Below are 12,551 nucleotides of genomic sequence, written 5' to 3' on the forward strand. Positions count from 1 at the left end.
TAGTAAATATTTTGTACGTTTTAACAAATACTATGCGCTAAATTATTAAAATGTCAATGCTTTTGCTTTTTTACAGCTGTTAGCATAGCCTCTGCCATTAAACAAAAAAACATGTTCACTTTTTAAAGTTTTTTATAATTTTTATGCTGTGAAAAGCATTTTCTGTTAGTGTTAAAAAAGTATTCACACATGAATGACCCGTTTGATGCTTTCAAATCGTGCAACATAATAAAAAAAACCTGAGGAAATTTGATTAACTGTCATTGACAAAATGCATGGATTCGAATTAAGATATTTCAATATCTTTTGGGGTTTTTTGTGACTGAAAATAATGTTTTTTTAAGGTGTTTGTGAGTCGGTACTGGTGTGTCCGTGCTGCTGAGCTTCTGACTTCCTCTGATCCTTGGAAGTGCCTCTGTTGAGTTTCCCTGAGTAAAAAACAGTAAAGAATAAACACTTTTATAATGATTTGTTTGTAGTTACTATCCTGACAATGTTACATGCTTTCACATGATAAAAACTAACCCAAAATAACGTAATTCTTTAACAAAAAAACATTTCTTTATTTTTCTTATGTTGTAGCTAATAGCATGTACTTATTGGGGTAAAAGGTAAAGGTACTTAATGTTGGTTTTTAGCATGCTTAGTTTAGATTGAGGGAGATTTAAATTTGATATAGGAATAGTGAGTTTGAGGAAATACATGCTTTGGAACCCAATTCCTGACATTTGTTTCGTGTGTTTTTCCGTGCATAATTTCATATTCTAATACCAAATGCCCTGATTTAGGTTAGGGTTAGGGTAAGCAAACATGTTTGTTTTCCTGTGAGTTGTGAAGACTCTTAAAACTTTTCCTACAGATTTTGGACATTTGTTAGCTCTTTTTTTCCCCACATTACAGTTAAGATGAGGAAACAGGCTTTTGATCGTCTCATAGAGAGCCTGTAACAATAAATAATCTTTCTTGTGCTTTACTAAATTGTACATATTATAGTAAGGTGTGTTTGCATACCTTCTCTTCCTCTGATCTCTGGCAGTCCTGAGCTTCTTAAATCTGGGAAATGGACGTCTGACTTCTTCTTGGTCGCTGTAATTCTCCTATCGGACACTAAGGAGCGCTCACAAGTCTGGCTTTTGTCCGACACCTGAAATAAAAACATTGGTGTCATTGGAAGACAGTTTCTATGTGATTCTGTTCTTAAACAAGTGAAATATGAGCTATGTCACCTGTGCAGTGAGTGATCCAGACATGTGGTTGGACAGTCGACCGTAGACGCCACCGTGATGCCTCGGCTTGTCTGCAAACCTGTGATAAACACAAAGATTCTGTCATATTGTAAACTAAGAAAACATTGGAAGAGTTGTTGTTAGGGTTCTAACGCCCGACAGGAAACCAAAGGGAAACTTTAAAGACCAACAAATGTAGGAAGCGCTCAGGAGTAATTATTTGTTTACTCCTGAGTCCCCAGTATCCAAGTCATCGCCTCATCCAAGATTCGCTGAATGATTCAAATAAGTTTGCTGTTGTGGTGTTTTAGTCTTGGACAGCAGTTTCCCCAACTGGAAGACCATCGTCCAAATGTTTAAGGATCATATTCCTACGTAGGCAGCTAGTTACTAAGTTTCATCCTTTGGAATTAGAATAGAAACAACTGTACAGGTTTAAAGCCAAGTGTGTGTCTAAACGTTTTAAGACAAACACATATTGTACTGTACTCTATTGTGCTTGCATGTTTGAACTTCAGTACCTAAGGCTGTGGTTCCCAGGATGGAAACCTGACCCCATGGAAAAGTGATCGCTGGTGGATGGATTGACGACTGGTGAAGAGGGGATGAGGGGTGAGGAAGAGGGAGGAGGAGGAGGTGGAGGTGGAGAGGATTGGGGCTTGCTGATGTTAAACTCATCAACGTCTGGCGTGTTGAAGACGAAGCTTCGTGTCAAAGCTTTGTGGTCTGGAGTCGTAGAGTTGAAACGAGTCGAATCTGCATCAGCTGATCCATCTTTTGTTTCTGGGATGTCTCTTTTCTTTCTCGCCTCTGTGGGAAATGTAATTTTCTGCATCTTAAGGGTCATTGTTGCGACAGACTTACTGTGGTTACTAAAAGACCCATGCTTCCTTTTGGGTTCTCCGATCAAGGATCTGTAGTTAGAGGGTTCAACCTTTGAGATTTGGTCAACAGACGTGGTCGTTGAACTGATGAAAACAGAGAGCGCTAAATCCTGTCTGTTTTCTTTGTCCGATACTTTCAATGTCTTTGGAATAATGGTTCCTAATGGTGCATTGCTTTCAGAGATTTCAATCGCCACAGTGGTTCTGGATTCTGCAGTGATTTTGGATGTAGGAGTCCTCAGTTGATAGACACTAGAGGGCTCAGAAGATTCAGGATTCTCCTTGTAGTCTCCACTTGAAGCATCGTACATCTCAAAGTTGTTTGCCTCGTTGATATCCTGTTGAGTTTTGGCTGATATCTCTGAAAGTCCCCTGTCCGTTGGAAGGCCTCTTGTTGGTTTAGCATCTGAATACGAGCCAGTATTGGGAAACTTTGAGGTTCCTTTAGCTGTTGTTAGCGTGCTTTGGTCAGGAGTGGCTTCTCTAAAAACTGTTGAGGACTCCCTTGAAATATCTGAGAGAAGCGTCTTTGAAGGATTGCACACAAATGTGTTGTTTTTGGTCATTTTTGAGTTTGAGGTAGTCTTAGATGTCTTTGAGTTTGAGGGTAAGACTTTCGGACATTCAGAGGTCTTTCTTTGCTCTTTGTTTGTGGTTGAAGTTTCGTTCTGATTCCCTGAAGTCGTCTTGCATGGCTTGTTGACAGGAGGGATAGTTGTGGTAGCAACCTTAATGTGGTCATTACTTGATAGTTGAGTCGATTTAAGTGTCCAACTTGTCTCTACTTGATCAGCGTTTGATATTTTAGAAGTGGAAGCACCTTCAGGGTGTTCTGTAATGGAGGTCTTTCCCATTTTCTTTGTTAAGGAAGTATCTGTACGATCAAGGGTTGGTTTTAATGATGCTTTTGGAGAATACACCCCAATTGTATGGTCACTAGTTGAGGTTTTAGACAATTTAAGCACTTTTGTGTTGGTCCAGTTCTTCCCAAAGTCTTGGTTAAGCTCCAATTTGATAGATCTACCAATCTCTAAGCCACTGAATCCTCCATCTGTTTCCAGAGAAGCAACTTTTCCTTGTTTAGCTACCAATGTGTTATTGTCCTTTAGATCTGTTGCAGTCTTGGTAGACTCTAATGAATCCAAAGTAAAGGTTTTAGTTGATTTTGACGCCTCAGGTTCTTTTCTCTGATCCCCAACAGTGACTTTCCCTGGTTTACTTTTCACGGGCACAGTTGTTTTTGCGACATTATCGATCTTTGCGCCTACAGTTTTGGATTGTTTGGTTGATGATAGAGGCTCTGAGGGGTTTCGAATAGTTTTAGAAAGCTTTGAAGGTTGCTTTCCTTTATTGTTCTCCATCTTCTCTTCCTCCTTCCTCTCCTTTTCCTTGTTGCCTCTCTCGTCCAGATCTTCAGTTTGTTTCTTCTCTTTGCTTCTCCGGTTCCTGTCATCCCCTTCGTTCCTTTCTCGTCTTGGGGTTTTGGTTATTTTGGGAAGGGTAGAGTTTTCTCTGTGGTCTTTCTGGATCTTTGCATTCAACTCGTCCAAAAATCGGATGTGGAAAGAGTCCTGAGTGAACAGAGGATGTTCGAGTAGTTCTGAACACTGGGCGCGTCTTTCTGGATCCATCTGGAGACAACTCTGAAAGAATCAACACAAAGTATTACTGGTTCTGACAAATCAGTCTTTTTATCTGATTGTGAATACTTGTAATGGGACATTCAAGTCAATGTACCTGAGCCAGGTCCAGGGCGGTGGGTGGGATTGTAGGAAAGCGCTGATCCAATGGGACTCGGCCAGAATGTCCTGGAAGTCTGACTCCAGAAAAGCCGGGATTCCTGTAGAACAACTCCTGGTGATGAGCTGTCAGGTTACCTAGGAGAACCCAAGAGAGTAGAAGTGTGTTGAGAGAGTTCAGAGATATTTCATGTTTTTATTCAAAGGTCCCCTACTATACTGTTTTTCATAAATATATCTCAGGGGTCTCAGATATACACAGAGCCTGTCTCTGATTGGCTGAAACACCAAACAGATCATTGCAGCATTACCCATAATCCCCTCTGTTTCAGCCCTGTTTCCAAAGTGCTGATTCTCTGTCTGTTACTTTAGATGAAAATAAGGAGCCCCTCCCCACGCCCCTCTGAGAGACATTTGGTTACAAAGAACTCAATGGTGCTCTAGGATGAGATTCAGGTGATAAGGTGGGGGGGGGGGGTTACCTTGGTTGCTGATTGGCTAATGGTTACACAAGACAAAACATCGTTATGACATCATCAAGTGGCCAAAATCTGATCAGCTCATTTTCAGACAGGTTTTTATAGAAATGGATCAAAAAGAGAGAGAATCTTTGTTCCTGAAACTTTCAGAGTCTCTTTCCACAGAGGGGACACATGTTGATGTAGAAGAGACATGAAGAAGAGGGGACACATGTTGATGTAGAAGAGAAATTAAGAAGAGGGGACACATGTTGATGTAGAAGAGACATGAAGAAGAGAGGACACATGTTGATGTAGAAGACACATGAAGAAGAGGGGACACATGTTGATGTAGAAGAGACATGAAGAAGAGGGGACACATGATGATATAGAAGAGACATGGAGAAGAGGGGACACATGTTGATGTAGAAGAGACATGAAGAAGAGGGCACACATGTTGATGTAGAAGAGACATGGAGAAGAGGGGACACATGTTGATGTAGAAGAGACATGAAGAAGTGGATTTTGCATAATAGGTGACCTTTAACATATACTTACCAAAGCACCGGACGATGTGGTAAATCTGGTCCAGGTCGGAGTCTCCGGGGAACAGAGGCTGACCCGTTAACATCTCCAGCAACAGGCACCCGAAAGCCCAAACATCTACCGCTCTACACACACAGAAAAACATCTGTATCAACAGGAAACAACAACAACAACAACAACAACAACAACAACAACAACAACAACAACAACACATCCTCAGGTGTGATACTGTTAGAAAACTATCACTGGTCCCCGGCTTGAGCTTGAATCTCAGGATCCATGTATCTGTGATCCTCTCCAGAATGGAAGTAGTCATCACATACAGAGCATCAACTAGTTCCTCAACAGTGTCCTTCACATGCTGATATCCAAGAGAGGGAGTTACACAGTCACAAGATGGAGGAATAGAAAGCAGTATTCAATGTTTACTTCAGATTAGCTCCACGTCAGAAATGAGCATGCTTGTCATATGTCTCTCTCCATAGAGGCTGAATCATCATGTTAATCACATAGCTATCATATGCCTCAAACAGTCCTGATGCTCTTCTAGGTAATCACACATCCTGTCATGTTCACAGCTACAGTTGGGATACCTTTGTTATCATGTGGACTCTCATGTTGGAAGAGGACATTCACTATTTCCCCAACAGATACCTACTTGCCATACTTGGTATCTCCCACCAGCAGTTCAGGCGCTCTGTACCAGCGAGTGGCTACGTAGTCGGTGTAAACCCCCCCCTCGGCAGGAGATGTCATGGTCCGGGCAAAACCAAAGTCACACATCTTCACCACTCCACACTGAGAGATGAGGATGTTCTCTGGTTTGATGTCACGGTGGATTATCTGGGAAGCAAAAGGATAAAAGTAGAGGTTGTAATTCTTCCTCTGGCAGTTTGGGATTTATTCTCCAAAAGCATCCCCTGATCGTACAGATACTTCTTTAAAAACAGAACATGGGAAAGACCTCCATTCAGAGATGGCAAAAGTATACATCCTTTACTCAAGTAGAAGTTCAGATACTCGTGTTTAAAAATACTCTGGTAAAAGTAGAAGTACTGACTAAACTTCTTAACTCAAGTAAAAGTAAAGAGGCTTCGAAATGTACGTCAGTAAAAAGTACCCATAACTAGCAGCTGTTTTAAAGAGTAACTGATACCAGAAACATGTAATTAATTACAGTAACAAAGTATTTGTATTCCACTACTTCCCACCTCTGCCTCCATGACAGAACACCCACTTCTAAGATATCCTACTGGAAGTCCTTCATGTGGTTCATTTCTCAGACTCACATTTTGCTGGTGGCAGAAGGCAGCGGCTCTCAGGATCTGGAACAGGATCTGCCGGCTCGTGTTCAGGTCCAGTCCGGTCGGGTTCTGCTCCAGATCGTCCAGAAGCGTTCGCTCCACAAACTCGAACACGAGGTACCAGCGGCGGCGGCGCTTCCACACCTCCAGGAGGTTCACCAGGTTGTCGTGGCGTAGTTGCTTAAAGGTTTAAAAGATGACAGCGTAAAAGAAAACATTACAATTCATATTTTACTCTGTACCCATCTGTCCATCTATCTATCTATCTATCTATCTATCTATCTATCTATCTATCCATCCATCCATCTATCCATCCATCCATCTATCTATCTATCTATCTATCTATCTATCTATCTATCTATCTATCGATCGATCGATCGATCTATCTATCTATCTATCTATCTATCTATCTATCCATCCATCCATCTATCTATCTATCCATCCATCCATCCATCTATCTATCTATCTATCTATCTATCTATCTATCCATCTAACTATCTATCTATCTATCTATCCATCCATCCATCCATCCATCTCTCTATCTCTCTATCCACCTATCTATCTATCCATCTATCTATCTATCTATCTATCTATCTATCTATCTATCTATCTATCTATCTATCTATCTATCTATCTATCTATCTATCTCTCTATCCATCTATCTACCTATCCATCTATCTATCTATCTAACTATCTATCCATCCATCCATCCATCCATCCATCCATCCATCTATCTATCTATCTAACTATCTATCTATCTATCTATCCATCCATCTATCTATCCATCTATCTACCTATCCAACTATCTATCCATCCATCCATCCATCCATCCATCCATCTATCTATCTATCTATCTATCTCTCTATCCATCTATCTACCTATCCATCTATCTATCTATCTATCCATCCATCCATCTCTCTATCTATCTATCTAACTATCTATCTATCTATCCATCCATCCATCCATCCATCTCTCTATCTATCTCTCTATCCTTCTCTCTATCCATCCATCCATCCATCTATCTATCTATCTATCTATCTATCTATCTATCTATCTATCTATCTATCTATCTATCTATCTATCTATCTATCTATCTATCTATCTATCTATCTATCTATCTATCTATCTATTTAGATGTGTTTTTGTGCAACATTACTTTAAAATAACTGATGAATGCTTCGTCCAAAACGCCTGACTAGAAAGTATGGTTGCCTGATGAAACCTTTTCCAGAAACCAAGCATCTATTTTCCTGAAATAAGATGAAGAAGAGTCTCCTGTTTCTAGAATACTAAAGACTAAGACTGCAGAACAAATCTAGACGATGCTTCTCGTCTTCCAACGATTCCTCCGAGTTATTTTTAAATGTGTTTGTCTTGTGATTGACAGGTTGCTTTTGTGTTTTACTACACTCAGGTTTCATTCTGAAAGCTGGTGTTTGATTGGCTGGTGGATTGAATGACAGGTTGGCTAATGGATTGATTGACAGGTGGTTTGATTGACATGTTTACCCTCAGCAGCTTGATCTCCCTCAGGGCGATCTTTTTCACCGTCTTGTCGTCGTCCGAGTCCACAAACTTCTTAATGGCGACAAGGCGTCCGGATTCCCGATGACGACATTTCAGGACGGTGCCGTAACTTCCCTCTCCGACCAGACCCAGAGACTCGTAACGCTCCATAACTCTGAGAAATATAGAAAATGTACATTTTACTCACTTTTGTTTTTACTATAAGTTGTACACAGTATTCAAGATATGGCTATGACCCAAGCAAACACATCGTTATTCAAGAAAACGGTATTTAAAAAAACTTTAAGTAATAAAACAAAACATTTAAGTAAAAGTACCAAAATGTTTAAGAGAAACAAAATACACACACTTACAAATAAATAAAAAGGACAATGAATAAACAGTCATGGTATTAGGAAAGGAAAATAAGAGTCACATATTGTATAATATTTCATATAAAAACTCCAAATAAAGGTCTACTGGTGAAGGTAATAGATAGATCATATATATATATATGTCACAAATAAAAGTCATAAATTCAAACATACATAGTACATTTATATACTTATTATACTTTATTACATTTGTATTACTAAAGCTAAAGTAACATTTCAAGGCAGTATTTTTACTGTCGTGTAAGTAGTCTTAATGTAGGCTAGTAAGTAAACTATAGAAATACTTCCTCCAAAATTAAACGCATAATAGAATAAATAGATGGTAGGAAATTGATTTGACACACACATAAACAAACCAGTAAAACACACTCACCTTTTTACAGGTGAATTCCTCCGCTCCCGTTTCCAACGTAAACACTCGAGTAACGTTGTTGTTCTCCGGTGTGTGTGTGTGTGTGTGTGTGTGTGTGCGTGCGTGCGTGGGTGCGTGTGTGTGTGTGTGTGTGTGTGTGTCGTATCACCGTCAATCTAGAAATCGACACTGTGGCTGTGTGTGTGTGCGTGTGTGTATGTGTGCCTGTGTGTGTGTGTCTCCAAGGTAACGCCCCCCGCCATGTGTTCTCTTTGTTTGCGCATGCTCAGTGCAGCACAAATAATGAAATTTGAATACTTTACACACACATTTAAAAACTGTATGAACAATACAAACCCCTGTAAATAAACCAAAACACACTAACATGAGAGGTAAAGATGCCATAGGTGTGATATTTTACACTTCTCTTATGAATTTAATTTATTTGGATGTTGTCTCTCAGACTAATAAAGGATCCAAATTGGATAACAAAGCTGTGTCAAAACAAATCTCCTTCAAAATCTATGTTTAAGGGTCTATAATTCAGGTGTATAATTAAAAAGCAAATACATATGCATGTCAGACCTCACTGTGTGAAAGCTAAGTTACTTTGTAGGTGGGCATCTTCCCAAAATCTGACCTATTTATGTTTATTTTAAAATTACAAACCGTCCTTTACAGTCACGAACGTGTCATATTCTGCCTAACAAACGATTTATATCCAACACAAAGCTCTCTACCGCCCCCTGCTGTCTTTATTAGAAACAGGTTTTAATGTAAAAATATTTATTTACAATAAACAAAAACATAATCTGTGTACATTCAGAAGAATAGTTTGATAATAATAATCAGCGATATATACAATTAAAGTGTGGATTATTCCGTATTTTCTGCCAGTTTCCTAATGTCCTCCAGGAGCTCGGAGAAGGACGGGCGACCCTGAGGCTTCTACTCCCACCGAGAACACCACCAAAGAAGAGAGAATTAAAGCAGAAGAAGAGATGAAAAACAATCCTTTAAACCCCAAAAAACATCTTAAAATGTGGCAAACAGTAAGTGACAAGAAACTGTTGTTGGTTGCATTTGTAAATTAACAATGAATAATAATAACAGAGGGAAGGGAGGAGAATCATATTCAGTGAAGAAACTCAAGATCTCTGAGTATAATTTCCTCCAAAAAGTCATACAAAATCCTGTCTCTGTGCGTGTCTTTGTGCGTGTGTGTGTGTGTGTGTGTGTGTGTGTGTGTGTGTGTGTGAGTGAGTGAGTGAGTGAGTGAGTGAGTGAGTGAGTGAGTGAGTGAGTGAGTGAGTGTGTGTGTGTGTGTGTGTGTGTGTGTGTGTGTGTGTGTGTGTGTGTGTGTGTGTGTGTGTGAGTGTGTGTGTACCTCGTGCCAGCAGCGGTACATGATGCTGTAAACTGCTTGTGTTGCTCTGTGAGGTCGGTACAGTCTTCCTCCTCTCGTGATCTCCATGACAACCTCCACGTTAGACCGGCACTCAAAGGGAGCCGCCCCCTCAGAGTAGATCTCCCACATCACCACACCTACACACCCACACACACACCCACACCCACACCCACACACACACACACACACACACACACACACACACACACACACACACACACACACACACACACACACACACACACACACACACACATTCGTTATCCTGCTTGATATTTTGTTACTGTACATTTGAACATGTATATTTTCTACTTTTTTAATGCTATTTTATTTCTATTGAGATGTTTACATTTTTTATTTGTATTGTACATTGCCATGTCTTTTGATGCTATATTTCCCAAATTGGGATCGATAAAGTACTTCTTATCTTATCTGAACTAAGTGTGTGTGTGTGTGTGTGTGTGTGTATGTGTGTGTGTGTGTGTGTGTGTGTGTGTGTGTGTGTGTGTGTGTGTGTGTGTGTGTGTGTGTGTGTGTGTGCGCGTGCGTGTGTGTGTGTGTGTGTGCTGACCGAAGGACCAGACGTCAGCCTTGCTGCTGTACTTGCTGTAGTGCAGGACTTCAGGAGGAGACCACTTCACTGGAAACTTCGCCGCACCGGAGCTGGTGTACTGATTATCTAACACGTACCTGAACACACCACAAGAACACACACCTGAACACACACATGTCAGAATTCTGTTCAAAGTGACATGTCTCCATGCTTCAATGTTCAAATAGCTCGTTATTTCTCTCATACTGCCTGTACTGCAGCACCTCTTTTCACCCTCTGTCTGAAACCAGAGCCCAGTCTGCTCTGATTGGTTAGCTGATTGGTCAACCGCTAAGAGATGTCCCGCCCCATATAATTAACGATGTGTATAAATTAAATGTGTCAGTACCTGGTCATCCCGAAGTCGCAGACCTTCACCACGTTCTGCTCGTTCACCAGACAGTTCCTCGCTGCCTGACAGAAGAATACCAAACATTAAAATATGGCAAAAACAAACTAGTGAAAAATTAATTCTGAAATAATCTTTGAAATATGAGTGATAACAGTCGGAGTTACTTTCCAGAGATATGGAGCAAAATATGTGAGTAATTTGTAAAAAAAAATGTGAATATCATACAAAACATAATAACACAATTTGTGGATATCAGAAAAACATCGGATTAAAAATGTAAAATATGCTAATAAAAATCCCCAAATAATAATAATATCAAAATGTGTTGAAAAATGTAATAAAAAATCCCCAGTTCTTTGTGTTATTCTGTGAAAAATGTCTGCAAATTATTTGGACAATATGTGAATGAAATTAGTTAAAAAGTAAAACAAAAAAATTGAAAATGTTCCTTAAAATCTCTTATAAATGAGTGAGTGATACAAGTCTGAACATTTTCCAGAAATTAAAAGTGAAACATTTGAATAATTTGTGAAAAATCCGGGTCAGATTTTAAGCTCTCCAGGTACTTTAGGAGTATCTTTACTTTAAGTATTTGCTCACCAGGTCCCTGTGGAGAAAGCTCTGGTTCTCCAGGTACTTTAGAAGTACTTTATGAGTACTTCTACAGATAGTATTCGCTCACCAGGTCCCTGTGGAGAAAGCTCTGGTTCTCCAGGTACTTTAGAGGTACTTTATGAGTACTTCTACATATAGTATTCGCTCACCAGGTCCCTGTGGAGAAAGCTCTGGTTCTCCAGGTACTCCATGCCCTCGCAGACGTCCTGGCTCATGGACAGCAGCCATCCCGCCCTCAGGCCGGCGCCCTGCTGTCGCAGGAAGTTTAGCAGACAGCCGTTCGTCATGAACTCAGAGACGATCAGCAGGGGGCGCTGCAGCAGAGAGACGCCGTACAGCTGCACCAGCTTAGGGTGGCACAGCCTCCTGGAGAGGAGGTGGGTTAACATGTAAATAACACGGGACAAATATTACGTAAATTACAGAGTACAAATACTACGGAAAAGTACGGAAAACACAGTGGGACTAAAGGTCCTTACACATCAAACTGACAACAAAGAACACCAAAGAACACGTCCCGACGGAACGTCGCCTCACGTCTCCTACGTTTTGGCCATGTGTCACTGGAACACACCGTAAAGACTTCAGCCGAAAGCCAAGTTGCACGTACGAACTGCGCATGCGTGAGTGGCATTAACTCTCCTTACCAGCAGGCGGTGGTAGTGTGTATTCGTCCTTCAAAAGAGGCAACAACCTGAAGACAGACTGCGTGATAACCGAGAGAAGAAGAACAGACTGCGTGATATAAACAAACAACAAATAGCGTGTTCCATTTTTCCTCTACAGCGAGAAGCTCACGGGGCTTCCCCCAACCTGTGAGGAGAGCTGGAGTTAAATGAGATCTCAGATTTGCCTTCTCAATCGTTTGTTTGGGTCCCTCACTTCCGTTCGCTTCTGAACAGCCAATCAGAGTGATTCATTTTGCCGACGGTCTTTGGCCAACCGCCTCTCGATTCAACATGTCGAATGGGCGGCGGAAGATGTCGAAAAGCAGTGTTGGGACTAACGCGTTACAAAGTAACAAAGTAACGCGTTACTGTAACGCCGTTATCTTTGGCAGTAACTAGTACTCTAACGCATTATTTTTTAAGTTCAGTAACTCAGTGACCGTTACTACATGGTGCGTTACTCCGTTATTGTTTTTATATAGTCTCGGCTCCCAGACGTTGGTGAG

The 12,551-nt window shown here is 40.7% G+C and overlaps 2 protein-coding genes across 3 annotated transcripts in view; both read right to left on the minus strand.

Moving 5' to 3' along the window:
* Positions 1 to 114: 114 nt before the first annotated feature.
* Positions 115 to 9,033, minus strand: LOC307031624 (uncharacterized protein). 2 transcript variants are annotated; one of them, XM_079668868.1, is made up of 10 exons: positions 8,432 to 9,033; positions 7,667 to 7,838; positions 6,143 to 6,337; positions 5,512 to 5,696; positions 4,866 to 4,978; positions 3,848 to 3,987; positions 1,748 to 3,753; positions 1,227 to 1,305; positions 1,012 to 1,144; positions 115 to 428 (listed from the first exon to the last, which is right to left on the minus strand). In XM_079668868.1, the coding sequence occupies exons 2-10, from the start codon at positions 7,832 to 7,834 to the stop codon at positions 340 to 342; spliced, it is 3,108 nt and encodes a 1,035-aa protein (XP_079524994.1). In that variant the 5' UTR covers positions 7,835 to 7,838; positions 8,432 to 9,033; the 3' UTR covers positions 115 to 339. The 2 variants fall into 2 exon arrangements, with proteins under 2 accessions (XP_079524994.1, XP_079524995.1); XM_079668869.1 differs by lacking the exon at positions 8,432 to 9,033 and having other exon boundaries at positions 7,667 to 7,987.
* A 109-nt stretch (positions 9,034 to 9,142) lies between these two features.
* Positions 9,143 to 12,551, minus strand: part of txk (TXK tyrosine kinase) — a 14,549-nt gene continuing 11,140 nt past the window's right edge. The window contains exons 12-16 of the mRNA XM_079668875.1: positions 11,527 to 11,743; positions 10,760 to 10,824; positions 10,390 to 10,508; positions 9,798 to 9,955; positions 9,143 to 9,358 (exon numbers count right to left, since the gene is read on the minus strand). Of these exons, the coding sequence (XP_079525001.1) occupies positions 9,287 to 9,358; positions 9,798 to 9,955; positions 10,390 to 10,508; positions 10,760 to 10,824; positions 11,527 to 11,743 (631 nt within the window). The 3' untranslated portion in view covers positions 9,143 to 9,286. The remainder of the gene's footprint in view (positions 9,359 to 9,797; positions 9,956 to 10,389; positions 10,509 to 10,759; positions 10,825 to 11,526; positions 11,744 to 12,551) is intronic.

Source organism: Notothenia rossii (assembly GCF_949606895.1).
Source record: "Notothenia rossii genome assembly, chromosome: 3".
NCBI lineage: Eukaryota > Metazoa > Chordata > Actinopteri > Perciformes > Nototheniidae > Notothenia > Notothenia rossii.

Coding starts and splice junctions, on each gene's coding strand:
- LOC307031624 (XM_079668868.1), bottom strand. CDS start 7,834: ATGGAGCGTTACGAGTCTCTGGGTCTGGTCGGAGAGGGAAGTTACGGC. Junction 5,697..6,142: donor CCTTCTGCCACCAGCAAAAT/GTGAGTCTGAGA, acceptor TTTGCTTCCCAG/ATAATCCACCGTGACATCAA. Junction 3,754..3,847: donor CCGCCCTGGACCTGGCTCAG/GTACATTGACTT, acceptor TGATTCTTTCAG/AGTTGTCTCCAGATGGATCC.